This window comes from Quercus lobata, chromosome 7 (genome assembly GCF_001633185.2).
Source record: "Quercus lobata isolate SW786 chromosome 7, ValleyOak3.0 Primary Assembly, whole genome shotgun sequence".
Classification (NCBI taxonomy): Eukaryota; Viridiplantae; Streptophyta; class Magnoliopsida; order Fagales; family Fagaceae; genus Quercus; species Quercus lobata.
In genome coordinates this window covers 31,742,390-31,768,037 of record NC_044910.1, presented here as the reverse complement: position 1 = coordinate 31,768,037, position 25,648 = coordinate 31,742,390, and the positions used below count along the sequence as shown (strand labels likewise).

Sequence of the window (25,648 nt, the reverse complement as noted above, 5' to 3'; positions counted from 1 at the left end):
TTGGGTTCTGTTTAACACTTATATAAAAATGCACAGTGGTTAATTTCCCCCAAACCTGTGGTCCGAGGAGCCACGTAGGACATGGGTTCTGTTTAATACTTATATAAAAATGCACAGTGGTTAATTTCCCCCAAGCCTGTGGTCCGAGGAGCCACTCAAGATTTGGGTTCTGTTTAACACTTAGATAAAAATGCACAGTGATTAATTTCCCCCAAGCTTGTGGTTCGAGGAGCCACGCAGGATTTGGGTTCTGTTTAACATTTAGATAGAACCGCGTAGTGGTTAATTTCCCCCTAACCTGTGGTCCGAGGAGCCACGCAGGTTCTGGGTTCTGTTTAACACTTAGATAGAATCGCACAGTGGTTAATTTCCCCCAAGCCTGTGATTCGAGGAGCCACACAAGATCTAGGTTTTGTTTAACACTTATATAAAAATGCTCAGTATTTGGCACCAAGAATACGAACTTTCATTAATAATAATACATTTTCAAGTTATTTACATTCCAAGGACGTGGTACTACATGTTCATCCAAATCTTCTAAAAAGTAGGCCCCTATGCCGGCCACCGAGGTGATACGATATAGGTCTTCCCAATTTGGTCCGAGCTTTCCCCACGCGGGATTTCTTGCATTGCCCAGAACTTTCCTCAATACCAGATCCCCAGGTGCTAGGGGTCTTAGCTTCACCTTGGCATCATAACCTTGCTTGAGCTTTTGCTAGTAGTAGGCGAGTTGGACCATTGCTCTCTCCCTTCTTTCATCGATGAGGTCTAAGCTTTTTTCCAACAGGCCGTTGTTAGCATTAGGGCAGAATGTGCTGGTCTTCAGTGTTGGGAAATTTGTCTCTAGAGGAATGACGACCTCAACTCCATAGGTCATTGAAAAGGGGGTCTCCCCTGTGGACCTGCATGGCGTGGTGCGGTACGTCCACAGGACATGGGGCAATTCTTCTACCCACCTTCCTTTCGCGTCATCTAACCTCTTCTTCAGCCCATTTACTATGACCTTGTTGACGGCTTCGGCCTGCCCATTCCCCTATGGGTAAGCCGGTGTGGAGTATCTATTCGCAATTCCCAACTCACTGCAATACCTTTTGAAAGCTTTACTATCAAACTGGAGACCGTTGTTCGAGATTAGGGCGTGGGGGACTTCAAACCTGGTGACGATGTTCTTCCAAATAAATTTCTTAGCATCAATGTCTCTAATGTTTGCCAGCGGCTTAGCTTCGACCCATTTTGTGAAATAATCCGTGCCAACGAGAAGGAACCTTTTATTCCCCACTGCTTTAGGAAATGGTCCTAGGATATCCAGGCCCCACTGCGCGAATGGCCAAGGGCTGGACAGCGGATTAAGGGTCCCGCCTGGTTGATGTATATTCGGGGCGAACCTGGCATTGATCACACTTCTTCACGTACTCGTGCACCTCTTTCTGCATGCTCGGCCACCAATAACCTTGCGTTATGGCCCTATGGGACAAGGATCTACCCCCTGTATGGCTCCCACAAATTCCTTCGTGCAATTCCTCTAGGATAAGCTCAGTGGCATTTGGGTGTACGCATAGCAAGTATGGTCCTGAAAATGAGCGCTTATACAGTTTCAAGTCCTCGGACAGCTAGAATCGAGAAGCCTTTCTTCTAATCTTGTCGGCCTCGCTCTTCTCTTCGGGTAAGATGTCGTCCTTTAAAAACAATACTAGAGGATCTATCTAGCTAGGCCCTGCCCTGACACTATGAACATGCACCAACTCGGTTTTTACCATCGAGGGCCTGTATAGATCTTCTACGAGTATAACTCAAGGGAGGGATTGCACCGAGGAGGTGGCTAGTGTGGCAAGGGAGTCAGCATGGGTGTTTTTGCTCCTGGATACATGCATTAGGCTGAAATAGTTGAAACGCGCCTGCAAGCGCTTGACTTGGACTAGGTACTCTTGCATTCTTTCATCCCTCACCTCCAATTCCCCATTTACTTGTCCTACGACAAGTCTTGAGTCTGAGAACATGTTTATGAATTTTCCGCCCAGTTTCTGGATCACAAACATTCCTTCCAACAAGGCCTCATATTCTGCCTTGTTATTCGTGGCCGAGAAGCCCAATCTTAACGATTTTTCGATGGTAATCCCCTCGGGGGAAATCAAGACGAGCCCCACCCCAGAGTCCCTTTGATTTGCCACGCTGTCCACATATGCTTTCCAATAGGCGGGACTTGGCTGAGAGATTGTGCTGACCAATTTCTCGTCTGTGATTGGTACCTCTTCCCCTAATCCCGGTGAGGGTTCAACAAACTCAGCTACTAGGTCCGCGAGGACTTGGCCCTTCACAGCGCTGCAAGGCATGTCTCTACGTCGAAGGCCCCAAGAATGGTCCCCCACTTAGCTATTCTTCCTGTGTAATCGGCACTCTTGAGTATTAACCTGAGCGGGAGTTGAGTTAATACAACAACGGTGTGTGCCTGGAAATAGTGGGGGGAGCTTCCTCGTGGCTTGCACAATCACCAGGATGGCCTTTTCCAGAAGAAGGTAACGGATTTCTGCCTCATGCAATGACTTGCTCAAATAGTAGACAGGCCGTTGTATGCCATTATCCACCCGGACCAACACCAGGCTAACTGCATGAAGGGCCACGGCAATATAAGCGAATAAAACCTCGTCGGCTTCGGGACTGGACATGATTGGCGGCCGAGAAAGATACTCTTCGAGCTGTTGGAAGGCCAAGGCGCATTCTTCTGTCCACTCGAACCCTCTCCACTTGTTCAATAAGAGAAAGAAAGGGCTACATCTATCCGCCGACCGAAAGATAAAACGGTTCAAGGCAGCGATCATGCTAGTGAGTTTTTGGACCTTCTTGGGGTTCTGAGGAGGCTGCAGGCTATGGATGGCTTTAATTTGGTCGGGGCTGACTTCAATACCTCTATGGGTCACCATATAACCTAAGAATTTCCCTGATCCGACTCCGAATGAACATTTGGATGCGTTCAGGCGCAGCCTGTACTTTCTCAGAATTTCAAAGACATCGCCAAGGTCCTTCACGTGATCGGACACTAACTTACTATTCACCACCACGTCGTCTATATAGACTTTGATGCTCTTGCCCATCTGTAGTTCAAACATCCTAATCATCATCCTGTGGTAGGTCGACGCGGCGTTCTTCAAGCTAAAGGGCATCACCTTATAGTGGTAGTTTCCAACAGGGGTGACAAAAGCCGTTTTTTCTTGGTCGTCGGCAGCCAGGGGTATTTGATGGTACCCTTGAAAGGCATCCAAGAAGCTCATTCGAGGGTGTCCCACGGTCGAATCCACCAATCGGTCTATCCGAGGCATAGGGAAAGGATCCTTCGAGCAGGCCTTGTTCAAGTCTGTGAAGTCCACGCAGACTCGCCACTTCCCACTCTTCTTCTTCACCACAACTATGTTGGCCAGCCACTCGGAGTAAAAAACTTCTTTGATAGCCCCTGCTTTCTTTAATTTCATCACCTCCTCCCTCATCGCATCCACATGCTCTTTCGACGATCGCCGAGGAGGTTGTTTCTTAGGTGTCACGGCCGGGCTAACATTAAGGTGATGGCAAATGAAATTCGGATCAACCCCTGGAGCCTCGTAGGCGACCCATGCAAACACGTCCACATTTTTTCTAAGAAAGTAAATCAGCTTTTCCTTCTCTTGGGGCGGCGGTTCTGAGCCGACTTGAAAAAATCTTTCCGGATCGGAGCCCACAAGGACTTTTTCTAAATCCTCACAACTCACCTTGTAGGCGGGTCCCCCATCTCCCGGGGCCAGAGCTGGGGTCGTTAATTGCTATAAGCCATTCTCGATAGTGGTAGAGGGTTCAGTACTCGGTCGTCGCGAGATGGCGGACACCATGCATTGCCGGGCCACGACTTAGTCCCCTATCACTTCTTTGACCTGACCCTCCAACAGGTACTTCACCTTTTGGTGTAAGGTTGATGATACAGCTCCTAGGGCGTGAAGCCACGGTCTGGCTACAATGGCAGTGTAAGGCGAGTATGCATCCACCACTATGAAGTCCACCTCCACTATGTCCGAGCCTGTTTGTATAGGCAGCCTAATCTGGCCTTTCAGAGTAACAGTTTTCCCTTCGAAACTCACCAAAGGGGAGTCATATGCTGTCAGGTCTTCTGGTCTCAGTTTCAGCCCCTTGTACAAGTCGGGGTGCATTACTTCCACGGCACTACCTTAATCGACGAGCACCCTCTTCACGTCATATCCCCCAATCCTGAGTGTGACGACTAGAGTATCGTTATGGGGCTAGATGATTCCAACTTTATCCTTATTTGAGAATCCAATTATAGGCGAGGCCATCCCTTTAACCCTCTTAGACTGCCGATCGTCAGCTTTCCTTCTCGGACCCACTGGTCCAAGTGGTTTTTAAGATTCCTACAGTCATCAATGGTGTGGCCCGGCTCTTGGTGATATTCGCAATATAGGTTCTGGTTACGTTTCGCGGGGTCGCATGCTTTCCTACTTGGCCATTGAAAGAACGGTTGGTTCTTCACTTTCTCTAGGATCTTATGTAATGGTTCTCGGAACACAGCATGGACTACCTGTGCCCCGATGGATCCACACTGCTCCAAGTAATCCCTTCTCGGCCGGTTATTGTTGTTAAAGCGGTCCGACCTGAAGTCCCTCCTCTCCTAAGGGACAACCTTCACTTTGCCCTTTCCCGTCTATTGGTCCTCTTTGACTCTCTTGTACTTGTCGATTAGGTCCCTGAGTTGGTGCACGCTGGTGACCGGTTTCTCAGTCAGGGACTTTCTTAAACCGTGCTCTGTCGGCAGGCCTCTTTTGAATGTACTGATGGCGACGTCATCGTAATTTCTCTCTATCTCATTATACATTTCCCAATACCTGTTCGAGTAGGCCTTTAGGGTCTCTCCTTCTCGCATGGACAAGAACAGGAAGGAGTCTAAGGGCGGAGGAACCCTACTGCTCGTTATGAAGCGAGAACCGAAAGCCTGTGTTAGCTGCTTAAAAGAATGTATGGAGTTTGGCTTGAGGCTGTCAAACCATCTCATCGCCATGGGTCCCAAACTGGACGGAAACACTTTGCACATCAACGCCTCGTCCCTGGAGTGGACGGCCATCCTCTGGTTAAACTGACTTACGTGCTCTACGGGGTTCGTCCGACCATTATATATGGCAAAAGTGGGTTGGTGGAACTGCCGAGAAAGCTCAGCCCCCTCTATCCTGCGCGTGAAGGGTGACTAAGAGATGCGATCCAGGGCCTTACTCATGGCGTCGTTTACTAGGCCCTTGTAAGATGGGCTTTTGTGGCCGTGTTTGTAAGGTTGCTTTTCCTTATAGGAGAAGGTTTCACTTGGCGGGGTTCTCGATCTCCGCCTGTACTCATTGTCCTCCTCATCGCTGGTGTCCGGACTAGGGGAAGGACGCCTTCGCTGCGCTCAGCGTAACTTTTTCTTCAAGTCGTTGATTTCTTGCTGTAGAGCCCTATGATCGTCCCGCTTTTGGGATGCGTGACCTTTCCCTTTCGAGTGACTTTTGCTCGTGTGGGAGGTATTTACGCTACCCTCTCGTCGCTTGTCTTGATCTCTCTCCCGTTCGAGGTTCAAGAAGTTGTCCTGCCGTTGGGAGTCTGCGTGTCCCGTTTGGTGCAAACCTAATCCTTCCATCTCTAACGGTCTCACTTGCTGAGGCACAAGTTCTCCCCACAGACGGCGCCAATTATAGGGTCACAATTCAGGGTCCAAGCCCAACAGGTATGGGGTTCTGGCCCAAGGAGCCCGAAACAATAAATTTATAGAGAGTGGGCTACAAAATTAAGCCTTAACAAAGTGTATACTAGCTAAAATTGGGTCATGTAACAATCGAGAGTAAGAAAATCCCCTTCATGTCCATTAGATATTCAGTCCGAGGAGACGTGGAGGATGTATATCGGTCCCTGCTCAAAGGCTATGGTTCTAACACTGTTCTTTTGTTCTAAGTTCCCTTTTTTCTCCGTCCCCTTCTTCATGGGGACTCCCCTCTCTTATATAGCCCTCTTGAAGTCATCAAGGCCTTACATTTGTTAATCATCTGGACCTCCACTTGAGTGTCTGTCCCATCGGACATCCCCCCCCATCTTTCTGTGAGTTGTGGTAGCCAAGGGAACACTGTTCACAAGTCCTCTCCACATTAATGCAGTCAGAAAAGTAGCTGCCATGCATTTAATGTGGCAGCTGCAGCCTCACCCTAGGCATCTTACGCTTTCTTCCTTCTTACGGGCTTGTGGGACTCATCCTTGTTACTAATGCTCGTTGGGGTGGATCCTTCTAGCAGGAAGAGTGCATGTTTGAGCCATATTTGATACGTACGTCCAAGGAGACATTTCTCCTCGGACCGCCTTTTAAACATCTTCAGGGCCACAAGAGTTGGGCCGAGAGCCCTTTTGGCACCCACGCCTTCTCCTCGGACATGGTCGAATTTTCCATACGGGACCCAAGGCTCATTGTATGATCTTGGGCCTTTACCCCTACAGAATCAATTTAAGGCTTAATTAGTCAAAAATGGACTGAAAGGAGACCGAAATTGACCAAGTGGAGAGAATTGGACTGAGTTGACCAAATTGGACCGAAGTAGACCTAATTGGACCGAATAAAAATTTGATTAATTTTTTGGGAGAACAAATTATCTTCAAAAAAATTCAGAAAAAAAAAAAAAAATTATACATTATATTACAATACAAAATAATTATTTATTCTCACACATCGCATGAGTTTGCAACTAGTTTCTTTGTTATGTTTAAGATGATAAATTAATGACTCTAGTTAACGAATGCCCTTAGATTATTTGTTAATAGATTATTTAAAGAAAGTTTTGATACCACTTTTATAAAAAAATATAAAAAAATAATAATAATTTCTTTTTTATTTTCCCATAAAAAAATTTTTAAAGTATTTCATAAACCAATATTGATAAGACATTTGTTAACTTTTCTCTAATTTGACTATAGTTACCCTAAAATGTCAGTTATACTTTTATTGCATTTTGTGCAACTTTGTTCTTTTACTTTGGGTATTCAATATTTTAGTAAGTGACATGTACATTTGACACCCGGTATAAATGTTATTGGCTTATCGCTATTTTTTCCCCCTTTTCAAAAGGAGGAGGCTGATTGTATTAAGCTCGCAAATAAATGGAGAATTTCCTAGATATTAGTATCTTATTATCCAAGGTTCACCGACTAGAAAAAAAGAATCATGCATGTCAAGGATGAATTAATAGTAATACAAAGGGTTAGGATTTTCATGATCTATTTGGTGTTACACAAATAGGATGACAGTGCAACACCTAGTGATTGTAAATCTGGAATAGAATCAATGCAATCCAGGTAGTATAAATACAATTGGAGTAAGTTTGAATTCAAAAGTGATGATGAGGGATGAGTCTAGTCAGAAAGACATTATGAATGGTGTGAGAGACATACCTTGTGGTCCAACAACATGCTAGTGAATTGTGTACCTGGGAAAATTGTTGAATGAAACCAATCCGACTGGTCTGTTTTTTATTACTATTAGGACCACGACCACTGCAATTGTCATGCATCTGCAACTTCTGGGAAATAATGTTCACTATTAGAATTATTAACTAATTAAGACCAATACCACCAAATTTTCAGGGACAGCTACACGCCTACACTCACCTATGTAATGTGTTCATCTCAGAAATCAGCTGAGACCCACTTAAGGTTCTAATAGAGATGACCCAATTAAAGTAATTTAGGTCTGACACCAAAATGTTTACAAATTTTTTTACTACTATTGATATGATCTTGTTGTGATTAGTGCATAATAAATGTGGCGACAATAATAGTCTATGTGAGTTTTGTTAAATGCTAACCCAATCACAATTGCCACATTAACAAGTTGTGAAAAAATTGGTGATTCACATCCCAAGCTGCCCTTCAGTCCCTTACATGAATGCTCGGGTTTTTCCCTTGAATTTCACATATAGTATTCCGGTTGTTACTGGTCATAAATTTGTCCGTCTTTACTTTTATGTGGCTTCCTATGCGGGCTTAAATGCATCTAATGGTGTTTTCTCTATCACAGCTAGGCCTTATATTCTCCTTAACAACTTCAATGCTGCACATACTCCGGAAGCATTGAATTTTGCATTTCTTGTGAAGGAGTATTCAATCAATGATGAGGGTGCAACATTGGATATAAGTTTCATCCCATCCGCCAAAGCTCCAAGGGCGTATGTATTTGTGAATGGCATTGAGATTGTGTCAATGCCTGATATTTATAGTTGCACAGATGGAACTCTGATGATTGTGGGTCAGAATGCTCCTTTCTACATTGATAACTCCACTGCACTTGAGAATGTTTATCGACTGAACGTGGGTGGAAATGATATTTCACCTTCCCATGATACGAGTCTTTATAGGTCTTGGGCTGATGACTTGCCATACCTCTATGGGGCTTCCTTAGGGGTTGCATATTCTGCTAATAACATGACAATCCAGTATCCTATGGGCATGCCTACTTTTGTTGCACCAGTTGATGCCTATGGCACTGCTAGATCAACGGGGCCGAATCCTCAAATCAATCTCAATTACAATTTGACTTGAATTTTCTCAGTTGATTCCGGATTCTCTTACCTTGTTAGGCTTCATTTCTATGAAATTCAAGAAAATATAACCAAGATTAATCAAAGAGTGTTTGATATCTTCCTTTATAATCAAACTGCTTAGAAAGGGGCAGATGTTATTGCCTAGGCAGGTGAGCAAGATGGGATTGCAGTCTATAGGGATTACGTGGTTCTTGTTCCAAATGGAAGCCCGTAGCAGAATATGTGGCTTGTACTGCATCCTGTCCCATCTAGTAAGCCTGATTATTACGATGTGACCTTGAGTGGAGAAGAGATACTCAAAGTTAATGGTACAAATGGTAATCTTGCTGGGCCAAATCCCATTCCTGCTCCTAAACAGCATGTGATTGACCCAACAAGGGCTAGAGCATCATCTGATGGTGGTAAAACAAAGAATCAGAAAGCAATTATCATTGGATGTGTTGGTGGTGGAATTGTCTTAGCGCTTATTCTGGGTTTCTTTCTTATTGCTGCCTCCCGTCGCCGGCATGGAAAAGATTTGAGTGCAAGGGTAGTTCCTTCTTAGTGGCACAAAGAACATCAAGGAGGATTTACCAAGAACCATTGTCACCACTTCTCATTTACTAAGATCAGCACTACTACTAAGAACTTCAATGAAGCTCAGCTCCTTGGGGTTGGAGGTTTTGGTAAAGTTTACAAGGGAGAAATTGACAATGGAGTAACCAAAGTAGCAATCAAGCATGGAAACCCACTCTCTGGGCAAGGAGTAGATGAGTTTCAAACTGAGATTGAAATGCTTTTAAAACTTTGTCATTTCCACCTGTTTCATTGATTGGCTATTTTGAAGAAAACTATGAAATGATTCTTGTTTATGACTACATTGCTCATGGAACGTTGTGTGAGCATCTATACAAGACCCAAAAACTGCCATTGCCCTGGAAGCGAAGGCTTGAGATATGCATTGGAGTTGCTCACGGTTTACACTATCTCTACACTGGTATCAAGCACACTATTATCCACCGAGATGTTAAGACAACTAACATTCTCTTGGATGAGAAGTGGGTTGCCAAGGTTTCCGATTTTGGCTTGTCAAAAATGTATCCTACTTTGGATAAGAGTCATAAGACACATGTAACCATAGTTGTTAAAGGTAGTTTTGGATATTTGGATCAAAAGTACTTCCTGCTACAACAACTAACTGAAAAATCTGATGTTTACTCATTTGGGATCATTCTTTTTAGATCTTATGTGCTCGACCAGTATTGGAAACAACACTTCCAGAGGAGCAAGTGAGTTTGGCAAAGTGGGCTACACAATGCCATGAGAAAGGTATTCTAGATAAGATGATTGATCCTCATCTAAAGGGGAAGATTGCACCCGAATGCTTCAAGCGGTTTGCCAAGATTGCAATGAGGTGTGTGGCTAATCAACGCGCTGCTATTTCTGGACATTGGACAATGGCTCTGAGCCAGAGAGTCAAGGTGGTGTCGCCATTCTCATCGAAATAAAGTTCAACAAGTACAAGTATAGTCCGTTGTACCGGTACGGCATTGCGTCAGACCAGGAAAATTTCGGGCTTCAGAATACTAACTCTCCAGTTCTGAAAAGCGGATCGGTGACGCTGTATCAGGACGCGCACGTGCCAGATAGGATGCTGCCAAAGATAAAGTTAGATGGAGGGAAGGTGTTTGAGCAGAAAAAGTGTTGGGTGGATATATGCCATACGATATTGGAGGCAAAACAAATGGCGTACATTGTTGGTTGGTCCATTCATCACAAGGTGAAGCTGGAAAGAGAGCAGACGAGGAGGCCATTGCCTTATGGTGTTACCATTTACAACTTGGGGGATTTGCTCAAGTATAAGGCCGAGCATGGCGTGAAAGTTTTGGTCTTTGTTTGGAGTAATCCAGTATGTGTGTATATATGGAAAATTGTTGGGTAATCAAAGAGTATACTTTTTTTTTCTCTCTCACATGAGTAATTTTTAGATAATCTCAGAAGAATATGGATAGTGATACTCTTTCCAATATCATTTGAGATTTGCAATGAGTGGCCTATTCATTTGAGACCCTACCTTTAGGATATGAGTGGAATCATCAAAACTAAGGAAAAGAGAGAACTTGAGTATCATGTTTACTTATGACATGTTTCTGGTAGGTAGTAGGTTTTGTAATTAGTTGAAGACAAAAGCAATTAGTCAGATCATGAATTTATAAGTTGAAATTTGTACGATGCAAAATAAAATGTAACATAGTTTCATATAATACTTTTAAAATTAAAATTATATCCCTAAGGTTAAAGGTATATCCCTTTCTAGCTCTGATTTTTTGTAACCTTGATTACTAATTTTACTTATTAATGAGAATTTGAAACAATTTAGCGCATTCCCCTTTCACACTGAATTTTTGATATATACAACAACACAATAACAACAATAAAGCCTTAGTTCCAAAATCTGGAGTCGATTATGGATCCTCAATGGATTAGTTTATCTCATTCAACTTTCACACTAAATTTTTGATATATGCATCTCATAATTACTCCAAGGAAATAGTTATGTACTTACTTATGCATCTCGCAAGATCCCTTCCAAGCTTTTAGGAGCAAATCTACCCTTAACTACTAACAACGGTTGTCCACCCAAAGATCCCCACTTGTCCCCATTTCAAACAATAAGAATGTCAAGACATGCTCTGGCTACCTATGCATCCCAAAACAATAGAAACAGTCAAAATGGCATTAAAGGTAACCATATATTTGTATGAGATAACAACTCAAGTAATAAATAAACCCAAAAAAAAGTAGTAATTATCTGTATCCTTTAAAAATCTTGAAGCAAAAATTTTATATTAGAAATTTTAAGTAGATTAAAAAAGATGAGCACATAACCGTTATCTTAAATAGGTTCTCAGCAATAATACATGTGAAGGAAAGATTATGAATGTTTAAAAAGCAAAAACTAAGCATATGTTTTTCATAGATCATAAAATTTACAAACCCTGTCTTTTGTGCACCCCCTTGAAGAACTTGTGGAGGCCTCATAACTGTCCTACGTCTATCTCTTGCAATCTCAGGATTATTCTTGCAAAAGATATTGAACACTGTACTGAAAAACTGCAGTCATATGAACCATGGACATTGCAATCTTTTACAATGAGATTAAGAATATCCAACTCCTCTCCCCCCCCCTCCCCCTCCCCCCTTTCGCCTTCTTTCTAAAACGAACGCAGCCAATAAGACACCCAAAATGACCAAAGAAACATATAATCTACCAAAATCATAAAGGTCTCTGTATCATATTTAATTGATAATACGGACATGGACAAAGGTATGAAGCACAATTTAAAAGTGTGAAAACATTCAAAGAAACAATACCAGTTCATTAATCATCTTTCATCGCATGTGAATACATCAAATGAAAAATCTGATTTGTAGAATAACATATATAACTCATTCTAACAACTCCAAAATAATTTTCCATGTATAGAAGTCTTACTAACAATTTGTTATACTGAATTCTCAAGAATAGATAAAACCAAGCATCCAAAAGATTACAAAAATAGAAGTCATGTTCTATATCCTAAACCATGAGAACTTCATCTGCATATAATAAAAGTGACCCAATTTCATAATGACATCTCAGAAAGTTGTTTGTGCATCATGAAAGTTTTCTACTCCCAAGTGTCAAAGCATTTTCAAGTGATAGGAATGACCAAAACCCTGATATCCATAGTGCCTAATGAACACAGAATGAAAATTTAGAGGTTTTTCTACCATTGGTAGTCTTCAACAAACGAATAAGTAAAAAAGCATAATTATATTCTAGAACTGTTATAAAGGAATTCAATAAACTTCATCCCAAAAAGTTCATACTCAGCACACAAGGCCCTTATTGTTGGGTTTGGGGGAGGTAGGTGGTACGTAGCCTTACTCCTAATTTTGGATCTAACCTTCTTCCCACGCTCAAACCTTCAGCACTTCACTTGTGCGGAAAACACTTACCATCGCATCAAGATCCAAACTTTATGCAAAGCATCATTAACAATCATAAAAATTGCAACTATATATACCAACAAGAAACCCAGAAGAGAGGAAAATATTGCCATCAATATCCTCCCAAGAATCAACATTTTTAATAACTTCGGCTTGCACCTACACAGACATGATGCCAACTTACAGGACAAAATGTATACTTGCGTCGGGTTTGTTGTTTAGGCAAGAAGATTTGAACTTACAGGTTTCTACTTTTGTTTACTCAAGATGAGCTAAAAAAGTCTCCCAATGACTACAACACAAGTACCGAGAATTCACACAGTTTAAAGGATTTTCTTTTTGTTGGTTTTGATCGAATATGCCACCAATCAATTTTTCCCTCTTATTTTAGTGTGTGCTTTCGTAGGAGCAAGCATGCAAGAATGAAGTTTAAGCTTGATGCAATTGGCGAAAATAGTTTCCACTTTATATGATTATCAATCAAATAAAAAGTTACTTAATTTTGGTATGTTGGGTGATATCATTGTTGCTGAACCCAATCCTACATTGCATTTGCAGGTAAAACAGCAATTGAACAAACATTCAATACATATTTAAGGTTTAAGATAAAGGGAAAACGTACATAACAATTGTAGTGTTCAGTCGAAGTGTACCTCCCAAGTTTTCTACTCAGTCAACTTATCCACAGAATCATCAGAAAAATCCTGACCCTTCTTCTTTTTCTTCTTTCAAACAAAGCAATCTGCAAAAAAAATACAAATTTAAACAGGGAAAAAAAATATATTATTGGGTTATCTAAAGAATTAATTTATATGAAAATCTTAATGGGGACAACATAAACTAATATAGCAAAGACAACATTTGTGTTAAGAGAGAAAGTAAGAAAGTGAAACCTTGTTATGGGTCATGATTGATTGTCATTTCAATGCTTGTGTAATGAACTACAATAGCAATATCGTTGAGTTGAGTTCTCTTTCTTGTCTGGTCGTGGAGTTCAAGTTCCTTGGATGTGTGAACTTGACTGTGAATTCATTGAGCTTTCTATGATAACTTAAACATATCTAAAATGGCGACGTTTAACCATAACATTCTTCGCTTTTTGGGTTGGGTTTCAAAGATGAATTATAGTCAGCCCAATTGGTAATAGTAGTAGCAGTAAAACCTTATTAGAGTAAGCCCAACTCCTTTTTTTTTTTTTTTTTTTTTGGAAAACATAGCTTTGACACTTAGAGAACAACACCTAACTCTCATTTTAGCAATGTGAGACAAAACCAAGGAGGGAATCCTTTTGAGAATTTTTTTTTTCTAGGGGGTTTTGGTCAAGTAATTAAGGACAATGAGAATGGTAGATAAAAGTTTTATAAGTGTAAGTCCAACTCTTAAAGTAGCCTATAGGCTCTATACACTTATCTATACTACCTATAAAGAGATTCTCCTCTTTGAACTGGACTTTTATGTAATTTAGAAATACCCTTAAACCTTACGTTTAACAAGGTAAAAACTTGAGGACAACCCAGTAAAAATATATCTCAAACTCCACTTAAAATGCCTACAAAATAGGACATTTTCCCACTAATCCATATCTTCAAAACAAACTTATCCCAAAAAAAAATAATAATAAAAAGAAAGAAAAATAATGACACTAGACCAAAAAAAAAAAAATGGGGGTTTGGTTTAAAATTGTAAACCTACTATGGTTTTGTGAGAGTTGGATTTTATATCTTAAGTACTCGGATTCTCCTATGAATTGGCACCTCCCCATGCACAAAGTGCTTGGGGGGTCTAGGGGGGGAAAGGGTTCAAGCTGCGAGGTTAGCAGCATGTTGTAATTATCTTTCATAAAAATTTTCTAAAATATCCCTATTATTTATTTTATTGACTCAAAAATAATACCAATTTAGGTAGTGTTTTGGTTCTAAACAATTTTTAGGATGGTCAGAAGTTATGTGACGTAAAACATTTTAAAATGTTTAAAAAAAAAAAATTGGTTGAACATTATGAATCCTCATGATAATTTAGTTAGTGTATATATTCTTCTATAAAAAAAAAAAAAAATTGTTTAGGTTATATTATTTTATTGTTGAATTTAGTTAGATAATATTTTAAATGTTCAAATTTAAGTTGAACCAATCTGGCTAAGTATGCTAGTCAAATAGATAGTGAACTTGTATGGTTGGAAGAATCTCCACCACCAGCCTTAGAAGCTTTGTATTTTGACTCTCACTGTTTTAATGAATGAATGATGTTTAGTTCGTTTACAAAAAAAATTGAACCGATTTGGTTTGTTCGTCCTGATTTATGGAATAATATAAGGCAAGTTTGAAATGATTTTTTTGAATTTCTTTTTTAATAAATATAAAAGGGGTGGTTTAGCTTAAGACACTTCAAAAAGTGTAGACTATAGAGTAATAATCTAGTTCTTTATGTAGTGGTAGTTTCAAGAATATTTTTCAAGGGATCTGTAAACACAAAATCTCAAATTTGAAAATTAAACAAGTGAATATGTTTCACAAGTGTAATTTTGTATTGATGAATTTGTAGGTACAATTCTCTATGTTTAGATTCTAATACAATAGAATAATCTTCTGATTCGATCTCCTTAGAAAGTCTTCAATTCAAATATTGCTTCGATGTAGTCTTGACTCAAACACAAGATGTGCTCCACTTGGATTGAAAAGTGAATTGAAAGATCTTTAAAATGAAATAGTGATGAATCTTTGGCTATGTGCTTGTTAGAGATTTCTTGTTCTTCGCCAATGTTCTTTGTGGGTTCTTCGAATGTTCTTGATCTTCGAAGATTTATGGTGAAAGTTCTTTAGGGCTTTAGAGCTTGAATCCGATGAAGTTTTGATGGATCGAAGTCTTTGAAGTTTCTAGAGGCTTTGAAGCTTGATTCCAGTAGAACTTTGAGACTTGTAAGAATGATTTGGATGAATGTTCTTCGTGTTCTTTGAATATTCTTTGTCTTCGAAGATTGTAGTGGAAGTTCTTCACGGCTTTGGAGACTTGAATCCGTAGACCTTCACTAACTTGCAATCTTTTGAAGTTTCTGAACACTTTTGGACTTGATTCCAATGCACTTTGAGATCTTGGAAGATGACTTGAATGATTTTCTCTTCGAATGTTGTTAAGATTCAAAGGTTGAAGTTCTTGGAGGCTTTGGAGCTTGGTTCCAATAGAGCTTCGAAACTTCTGAATGTGTTCAAATCCCTTATAAGACTGAGAAGGGTCTCTATTTATAGGAGTCTTGGAGAAGTGTGATGACACGTAATTGGCTATCACATGTATCATAATTTAAATGGACGGACTTTATGTCTTATCCTCCAAGGGACACATGGCATTATTTGATTAGCTGTAGTGCTTTAATTTAAAATAACACATGGCAGGTTTTAATTAGACCGCTTATGTTATTTAAATTAACACATGCTAACCTTTGATTGGTTCTCAAGTATTCTTTGTAATTTTTATTCTTTGGCACTTGGAATATTGTCATTGGCCTCTGAATAATGATAGCGACACCCACTAAATAATACTTGGCTTTTTGTAATTAGCCGCTTTAAATGTACTACATGAATTTAGTAGTCTAACATTGCAATTGGTGATTGGTAGAAAATTTCACTCTCTACAAGATCCATTCAAATTCATGTTGAAAATGTTGACAATAACCTCTTTGTAATTTTTTTTTTTTTTTTTTAAATTTCATCTTGATCATTAGGATAATGAGATAGATCTTTTCTCATAAGCAATAACCCATGATCCGAAATAATATTTTTCCAAGTCAACATGAGTTCTCTTAAAAGATAAATTTTAGGTATCTTAGAAATCCCTACTATAATAAAGTTATTAATTATTGTTGTTAAGTAAAATTTAATTATTATTAATTAGAATAATTTTATTTATTATTTATTAGTTTTTATGTTTACTCTTTTCAATTCATTTATTTAACAATTCAAATCAACTTTGAAAACTTATTGGTCTTTCTAATTCATTAGGAAGAATTTTGTTGTGTCTTTTACATTACTCTATTAAAAATTCAACACAACAATACAATCATTAAAAAAAAAAAATGTCTTCACTCTCCACTATCCCACACATCACTTCCACTACCTCACACTTAATTGTCTTTTAGTGTCTACACTTTACTGTTTACTTAATTTTCTTTTTTTTAAGATTTAAGATCAATAAATTACTAATTTTCGTGGTTGGATTTTTTTTCCTTCAAATTTTAGATCAAATTAGTTTGTTATTGAGTTTTTTCTTTTTGTTTAAAAATGTCAAGATAAAGGTTGGTGTTAAATTGGTTTTGGGGGGAAGTGGCTTGTAAGGCCCTAATATGCATTAAGTCAAAGGTTAAAACAGGCCTAGAATGTACCTTTCTAAGACAAAAAATCTCTCCATAGGATACATACCTCGAAATATGAACCAAAGGAAATCAGGGGGTCAACGGAAACTTCTCCAAACTACCTAAGCCTCGGACTCCAATCCAACTGAATCTCCTATCTTGGATCCGTTCTTGAATAACCACGGAAACCATATGAGATGAAACACTTCGACCATATTGCCCCATGTCAACACATATTCCAAGCTTCTAGGGAGTAGTTTCGACATGTACGCAGACATCCGAGGATGCTTTCTAGATCTTCCTAATAGATCTACAACAATCCACCTAACATACTTGCATTTAATGCTATAGATAACTTATCAGAAAAAGACAAGAAGCCCTAAAAGTCTTTGTTCATCACAATCTTGAGAAAAAAAGAGTTTGATGAGACAGAATGCTACCCAACTAAATAAGGACAGCACATGCTAAAGATAATGTTAGAGAAGAAAATGAGGCAAATAAAGTAATGGATAAGGATGAAAACAGGGGAGGGGGAGTATAAAAAAGAAAGGATGGATAGAAGAAGGGGGATGGCGTTTTTCGAGATTGTAGGAGAGAAGAGAGATGACTTCTAAGAAATGTAATAAAAAAGTGAGGCAAATAAAATCTTAAATACTGTTTCATCAAGAAAAGGTTGTTTAGCAAATCTCCCATTGCGGATTATAGCAAACCCCTTATATAAATTAATTGTGATTATGAGCGCCAAATCGAACCTCCCTTGATTTGGTGTCCTATTTGATGAGAATCAGGTCGTGAGCCCGATTCGACATCTCAAATGGGGCTTGGGCCCAAACTAGTGAGGTCCCAAAGTCTAAAGAGAGCATTCCTAACTCGATCCCTTCCTACCACCTCAACAATTTTTGTAGTTAGTGACAATTTTTGTATTAACTTTTTTTGTTAACCTTTTTTTGTATTAACACGCCATCATACATTTGATGATTGTCCCGTACAACTGTTCACCACTAGCGCTAAGACCACTTGGCTGCACACATGTCATTACTCCGGTGGTCCCCACAAAGACGGCGACCACCTTAATTCATGGCACAACTACGCTTAAACTATATATACATATTGGAGTTGTGATGTATCCATCTCTACTCTCTATCAATAGGACCCACCTTAACCTTCTCAAATTGACGGCCCAGATACAGCTAGCCCCGCCATATAATCATCTAAAAAAGAAAAAGAAACAATTAAAAGGCCGAAACAACTCACGTCTCGATTCTCCAAAAAAGAAAAAAAAAAAAACTCACGTCTCAGACCAAACTACAATAATAAATAAAAAAACAAAGGGCACTAAAGGCAGCTGTCCGAAACACGTAAAACTACGTTAACCCATTGTCCTCTTTAACGCGTTTCCCTTCTGTGATCACTTCCTCAGTGATCTGTCATCAACTACCCAATGGCAATTTAGTAATTACGGTATCTTCTTCAGGGTCACATCAGTCATTTCATAACCTCACTGCACAGCAACACAAATGGCCTCAATCTTAAATTTTTAAGGACTAATATCTAATAAACAGTAAGAATTAAGTTTGACTATATAAAAACGCAAACTTTGCTTTTATTTAAGCTTCTGCTTTTGCTTCAAAGCTATTTTTACCTTCCTTGAAACACAAAGCTCTAGAACCCCAAGACGTCCGGTTCAATTCACTGAGTCTCTCAGCTTCTGGTCCAGAAGGTAAACTCTCTCAAGTTTCAACCCCCACGTAGTCTTTCTTCTCAGCTTAAATGGCTTGAAAGTTGAAATCTTTCAGTTCAATCTTGGTGCTCAAGTTTGTATTCTGTGTCTTGCATTTTCTTCAATCCTAGTAGAATTTCGTTTAATCTATGCTGTGCCTTCAAGCTTGTTAAAGTTTCTTCCTTTTTAGCTAATTGGGTATGTGGATCTGAAACTTTAGTGGGGTTTTGTTGCAAAATCGTGTTGTCTTATTGTTAGCTTAGCTCTGATCTTGATTTGGGTGTTAAAAAACTCGGATCTTTGTGTTAATAGTTGTTAAGCCCCGAGCTTTGGTACTCAATTTCTTTAGTCGTATGCGTTTTGTTTGCTCTGAGCGATTCAAGATCTTTCAAATCAGGAAAAATGCTTTTGAACTTTGTGTCAATGAGGAGCACTTATAAACTTGGTTTTGTGTCTATATCTATACCCATTATTCTTTTCTTAGTCTTTACAATTCATGTTACTCTAGCCGTCGATTATGTACCAGCTGAGAAAATCCTCCTAAGCTGTGGGGGTACTGATAATACCGATAGCGATGGTCGGAAATGGACCACGGATATTGGGTCTAAGTATCTGTCAGCAAATGCGAAATCCACCACATCCTCAGCTGCTACTCAGGACCCTTCAGTCCCGGCAGTCCCTTATATGACTGCTCGGGTTTTTTCCTCGAATTTCACATATAGTATTCCAGTTGTTGCTGGTCGTAAATTTGTCCGTTTTCACTTTTATGCGGCTTCCTATGCGGGCTTAAATGCATCTGATGGTATTTTCTCTGTCACTGCCGGGCCTTATACTCTCCTTAACAACTTCAGTGCTGCACAAACTACAGAAGCATTGAATTTTGCATTTCTTGTGAAGGAGTATTCGATCAATGTTGACGGTGCAACATTGGATATAAGTTTCATCCCATCTACCAAAGCTCCAAGGGCGTATGCATTTGTGAATGGCATTGAGATTGTGTCAATGCCTGATATTTATAGTTCCACAGATGGAACTCTGATGATTGTGGGTCAGGGTGCTTCTTTCAACATTGATAACACCACTGCACTTGAGAAAGTTTATCGGTTGAATGTGGGTGGAAACGATATTTCACCCTCCCATGATACGGGTCTTTATAGGTCCTGGGATGATGACTTGCCATACCTCTATGGGGCTGCCTTTGGTGTTTCATATTCTGCTGCTGATAACATGACAATCCAGTATCCTACGGGCATGCCTACTTATGTTGCACCAGATGATGTCTACCGCACTGCTAGATCAATGGGGCCAAATCCTGAAATCAATCTCAATTACAATTTGACTTGGGTTTTCTCAGTTGATTCTGGATTCTCTTACCTTGTTAGGCTTCATTTCTGTGAAATTCAGGGAAATATAACCAAGATTAATCAAAGGGTGTTTGATATCTTCCTTTATAATCAAACTGCGATGCCAGCGGCAGACGTTATTGCCTGGGCAGGTGAGCAAGATGGGGTTGCGGTTTATAAGGATTATCTGGTTCTTGTTCCAAATGGAAGCCCGCAGCAGTATATGTGGCTTGCACTGCATCCAGACCCATCTTCCAAGCCCAATTATTACGATGCAATCTTGAATGGAGTAGAGATATTCAAAGTTAATGGTACAAATGGTAATCTTGCTGGGCCAAATCCTATTCCTGCTCCTAAACAGGATGTAATTGACCTAACAAGGGCTAGACCATCATCTGGTGGTGGTAAAACAAAGAATCAGAAAGCAATTATCATTGGATGTGTTAGTGGTGGAATTTTCTTAGCCCTTGTTCTTGGTTTCTTTCTTATTGTTGCTTCCCGTCGCCGGCATGGGAAAGACTCAAGTGCAAGCGATGGTCCTTCTGGGTGGCTTCCACTTTCTCTGTATGGAAATTCACATTCTGCTGGTTCTGCTAAAACAAATACTACAGGAAGTTATGCGTCCTCACTTCCTTCGAACCTTTGCCGCCACTTCTCATTTTCTGAGATCAAGGCTGCCACCAAGAACTTTGACGAGGCTCTACTTCTTGGGGTTGGAGGTTTTGGTAAAGTTTACAAGGGAGAAATTGATGGTGGAGCAACCCAAGTAGCAATCAAGCGTGGGAACCCACTCTCTGAGCAAGGGGTACATGAGTTCCAAACTGAGATTGAAATGCTGTCAAAACTTCGTCACCGCCACCTTGTTTCATTGATTGGCTATTGTGAAGAAAACTGTGAAATGATTCTTGTTTATGACTACATGGCTCATGGAACGATGCGGGAGCATCTTTACAAGACCCAAAAACCTCCTCTGCCTTGGAAGCAAAGGCTTGAGATATGCATTGGAGCTGCCCGCGGTTTACACTATCTCCATACTGGTGCCAAGCACACTATCATCCACCGAGATGTTAAGACAACTAACATTCTCTTGGATGAGAAGTGGGTTGCAAAGGTTTCTGATTTTGGGTTGTCAAAAACAGGTCCTACTTTGGATAACACGCATGTAAGCACTGTTGTTAAGGGTAGTTTTGGGTATCTAGATCCAGAGTACTTCAGGCGGCAGCAACTGACTGACAAATCGGATGTTTACTCATTCGGGGTTGTTCTTTTTGAGACCTTGTGTGCTCGGCCAGCATTGAACCCAACACTTCCAAAGGAGCAAGTGAGCTTGGCAGAGTGGGCTGCACACTGCCACAAGAAAGGTATTCTTGATCAGATACTTGATCCTTATCTGAAGGGAAAGATTGCGCCGGAATGCTTCAAGAAGTTTGCTGAGACTGCAATGAAGTGTGTGGCTGATCAGAGCATTGAGAGGCCATCTATGGGTGATGTGCTGTGGAACCTTGAGTTTGCTTTACAGCTACAAGAGAGTGCAGAGGAAAGTGGTGAAGGTATCGGAGGAATGGGCATTGAGGAGGAGCCATTTGTACCCTATAAAGGGAAGAAAGATCCTGATGCATCACTGGGTTTTGATGGCAATGTCACAGACTCAAGGAGCAGTGGAATGAGTATGAGCATTGGCGGCCGGAGTCTAGCAAGTGAAGACTCTGATGGGTTGACACCTAGTGCTGTATTCTCACAGATTATGAACCCGAAAGGACGTTAAAAAATCACAAGTTATTGCATTTGCCACCGGCCGCTGGATTTCGGTAAGGCAATATGCTTTCTGGTGTCTGATCAAGCAGGTAGTCATATTTGGATTTTCTTTCTTACCTTATTCATTTTACTTAATGTTGATTTTTTTTGGCATTTTAATCAGGTCGATTCTAATCTGTATGTACCTCCAAGAGTGTAAAAATAATGTTATGTACTACTTTTTATTGCTTTGGATGATAATATTAATTTCATGCTACCAATTTGTTTCCTCTTTCCCATTTGGATGGGGAATTTCACTTTTATTATGGACAACATTTTTCAGTAATATCATCACTTTTCCTGAATCCATGACATAATTTTTATATGCATAAATCACAACAGAGTAGTTGTGGAAAATGTCACTGATATTATGATTGAGGTAGTTGGTGCAGATTAGTGCTATGTTTGAACAAGTTTATTGGATAGAACAACCGTCCATTTCTCATAAATATTAAATAACAGAAATCATTTTTAATACGATAACGCCTTGCCATCAATTCTGGTATGTGAGTATCTGACACATGGGTGTGGGGTCTACCTGTAATTGGCCTAAACAAATGAATGCATTACAGCAGACATTGAATTGTTCTTCCATATTTATTATATGGTTTTTAGATTGATTATAAGAAAATCTTTAGGTAAGAAAAGATAGAAAAAGACGTGGGAAACGCTATAAGAAAGCTAGCTGTTTCTGACTTTTTGCCTATATTCTTTGCCCATATTTTTTTAGCAATTGATGCATTGGAGGGGCTGGTTAGGGGGGTCAAAGATGATAAGTATATCGATAAAGTGGAAAATATCATAAGGTTCTACGTTATTGCTTGTTGTTAGTTTGTTACCCCACTAAGCTTTAGTGCTTCACGTATCATATTTGCTGTCATACAAGTCTTATGTTATAAAGAACACGAAACCTTGAATCTCCTTTGTAATTGTATTGTCGAAGTTTAAATGAATAAGTTTTTATGATTGATAGGGTAAAATATCAATTATGATTTATATGATGCGACTTTGGGAAATCCAAGTTTAAATTTTTGAAGGAATTAACCTCTTTATATCTATATCTTATATATAAAAAGCGCCAATGCGCTAAAGCAACCGTGTGTTTTCTACAGTAATTTGGTTTATTCAATACTTTAAGCACCGTTTCGCTGCGTCTTTTTTTTTTTCTTCGGGTAATCTGGTCCACTTTTTTTTATTTTAATATATAAGTTAACACAATAAATTGTCACAATATTTTCACAATTGTTGAGGTGTTAATTTCTTATAGGTCAAAATAAAATATCATGCTAGAACTAACTACAACTAAAAAGAAAGGTATTGTGAGAAAAGAAGTGCTACATCTACAATATTTTTCACAACACTTTCATAATAAAAGTGTGAAATGCGTAAAGCTATAGTAGCAGCTATAATTTTTATTTTGTCCAATTTGCACCGTTCAATGGCCATTTTTTTTTTTTTTGTTAATATCATATATATATATATATATATATATATGTAGCTGTTAGTTAACATAATAAATTGTCACAATATTTTTACAATTATTGAGATATTAATTCTTTATAGGTCAAAATAAAATATCAAAGTGGAACTAATCACAACTTAAAATAAATGTATTTTTATACTAACACAACAAATTTCACAATATTTTTCATAATTATTGAGACGTCAATTTCTTATAAGTCAAAATAAAATAATAAAATATAAGACTGTGACTAATCACAACTAAAAATAAATATTTTATAGCAATCAAAAAAATAAATAAATAAATATTTTATAAAAATATTGTAACACTTTGACGTGTGAATGCGTAAAAATGACTGTAATAACCAGTATATAATACAAAATGAGCAAACTTGAACAAAGCCAGTCTGGACTGAGTTTGTCCTGTCCTGCACGTGTGTGCCACTTGTGTTTAATATTGACTTGCAATCCTTAAAAGCGTTGTCAAACGAAGATTTAGTTAAAATAAAGACAAATATTTTAAAATCAAGTGATTGACAAAACTTGGACTGGGAGCATCTACCCATCTGTCTTGATGAAAATATCAAATGGCCAGCCAATTTTTAATTCTAGTGTCAATTCTTGCTTTAGAAAAGAAATTTTTTAATTTCATTATTTATTCTCATTTTCTTTCATACCAATCACAGGGTCCCACACTTTGAGTACTTACTTTTTCTTTTGTTTATTTATTGTTTTTATAATTCAAATAATGATAACTTAAAAGAACCGTTAAAAATGTCAATTTAGTTTACAAGATTATTGGCTTAGTACTAGCCACCTTAATAATGAATAACCTATAAGACGTAAATTATTCCTCGTGTAAGGTGGGGATGGAGATAGCCCGAGCAAACATTTTCATACTCATCTAAGAAACTTATATTGTGAGATATCACAGCATAGGTTTATGTAGGAACACATTATTAGGCATGTCATAGTGTCTTAATATCTCATATTGGAAGTAACTTCCTTGGGCGAGTTTAAACTCTTTCAAACATTTTGATTCTGCATTTTCTAGCCTGTTCAATTTGGAAATGGAATCTATCAAATGATTCAAATGACATCACAAGGAAAACGATACATGTAAGGGTTAAATCATTCTCATTTTACTTCAAAGTAAATTGGGATAGTATTTCATAATAGAGATCCAATATTTCATATACATTAAAAGTAAACTAGCCTCATCACACGCGTTACGCGTGCAATTAGGTTTTTTTTTTAGCAAAAAAAAAAAAAACTGTGTTTTTATTTTATATATATAATTTTTATTTTGAAAATCTAATTTTAAGTGAATAAAGCAAATTTGAAAATTAACAGAAAAATAGTCCTATTTTTTAGGCAATGTTTTGGTGGAAGTTAGAGTTGCATTTTTAGATTGTCCTTTAATTTTGTCTCTACTTAAACATAGGAGTGTAAGAGCATTTTTAAACTAGAAAATGAGAATCCAAACAGAGGAAGCCTCTTAAATAATAGTATAGATAAATCATAGCATCAATTAATTATCATTCATTATTTGATAGACGAGATTTTAAATAATGTGACATTATATGCATCATTTAGTACATGAGAAAATATCTCTCTTATATAAAATAAAGTCTCTCCAAAATTTTTAAAATAAATGGAGAGAACCATTTTCCTAAGTTTATACATGTCACGAAAGTTGTTCCTTTTACATGCAAAGCCTAACACCATGGTCTATTGATCCCTTGTGGTCTTTTTTAGTGTTTTTCTTAAACCCTTCAAAAAAGAAAAAAAAAAAAAAAAAAATCGATTACTAGTACAGTAGTACTACCTAATATTGCACAGGAGCATATTGCCAGCCAATATGAAACTGGCGCCTGCGAAGGAAATAAGTTCTGGGTCGACACGGATTCACAGAGGTTCGAATAATTGAAAAAAAAAAAAAAAATATATATATATATATATATATATATCTATTGGTCACTAGAGGTGGCCGAAAAGGTAGACAACACAACGTTGTTGTTTATTAGACAACTAGTCTGGCCCCAAACAAATGAACATGAGTGTCAAAAAGCTATTTGTTGCGTATACTGTCCATTCAGATTTGTTTTACAGCCCCAATCCAACAACTATTGAAATCTAGAGAAATTTTTTTTTGAAAGTGTAATCTAGAGAAATTGAAATGGCAATATTATTTTCTTGGCTAAAATGCACTTTAAACCCTTTTTAATTTGGGATAATTTCTTAATCAGTCCCTCCACATACACACACCCATGGCCTTGCAATATCAACTCCAAAAATAATGAGTTGGTTTCGTCTCATAAATGTTACTTGGAAGCTGATTTTGCAGTTGGGGGGGGGTTGTTGTGGGTAAACAGAACAATCAATTAATTAATTGTAATTGGTCAATAAAACATTTCATCCTTGGTTATGGAAG

At 38.6% G+C, this 25,648-nt stretch overlaps 1 protein-coding gene and 1 pseudogene across 1 annotated transcript; both read left to right on the top strand.

Moving 5' to 3' along the window:
• Positions 1–4,987: 4,987 nt before the first annotated feature.
• On the top strand, positions 4,988–10,503 carry LOC115951912 (annotated as a pseudogene).
• Positions 10,504–18,476: 7,973 nt separating this feature from the next.
• On the top strand, positions 18,477–22,110 carry LOC115952603 (receptor-like protein kinase FERONIA). Its single transcript, XM_031069779.1, has one exon. It carries the CDS (start codon positions 19,019–19,021, stop codon positions 21,722–21,724), a length of 2,706 nt encoding a protein of 901 aa, XP_030925639.1. The 5' UTR covers positions 18,477–19,018; the 3' UTR covers positions 21,725–22,110.
• The last annotated feature ends 3,538 nt before the right edge of the window (positions 22,111–25,648 follow it).

What these genes read in the sequence shown, in the direction of transcription:
- LOC115952603 (XM_031069779.1), top strand. Translation starts at nt 19,019, where the DNA reads ATGCTTTTGAACTTTGTGTCAATGAGGAGCACTTATAAACTTGGTTTT.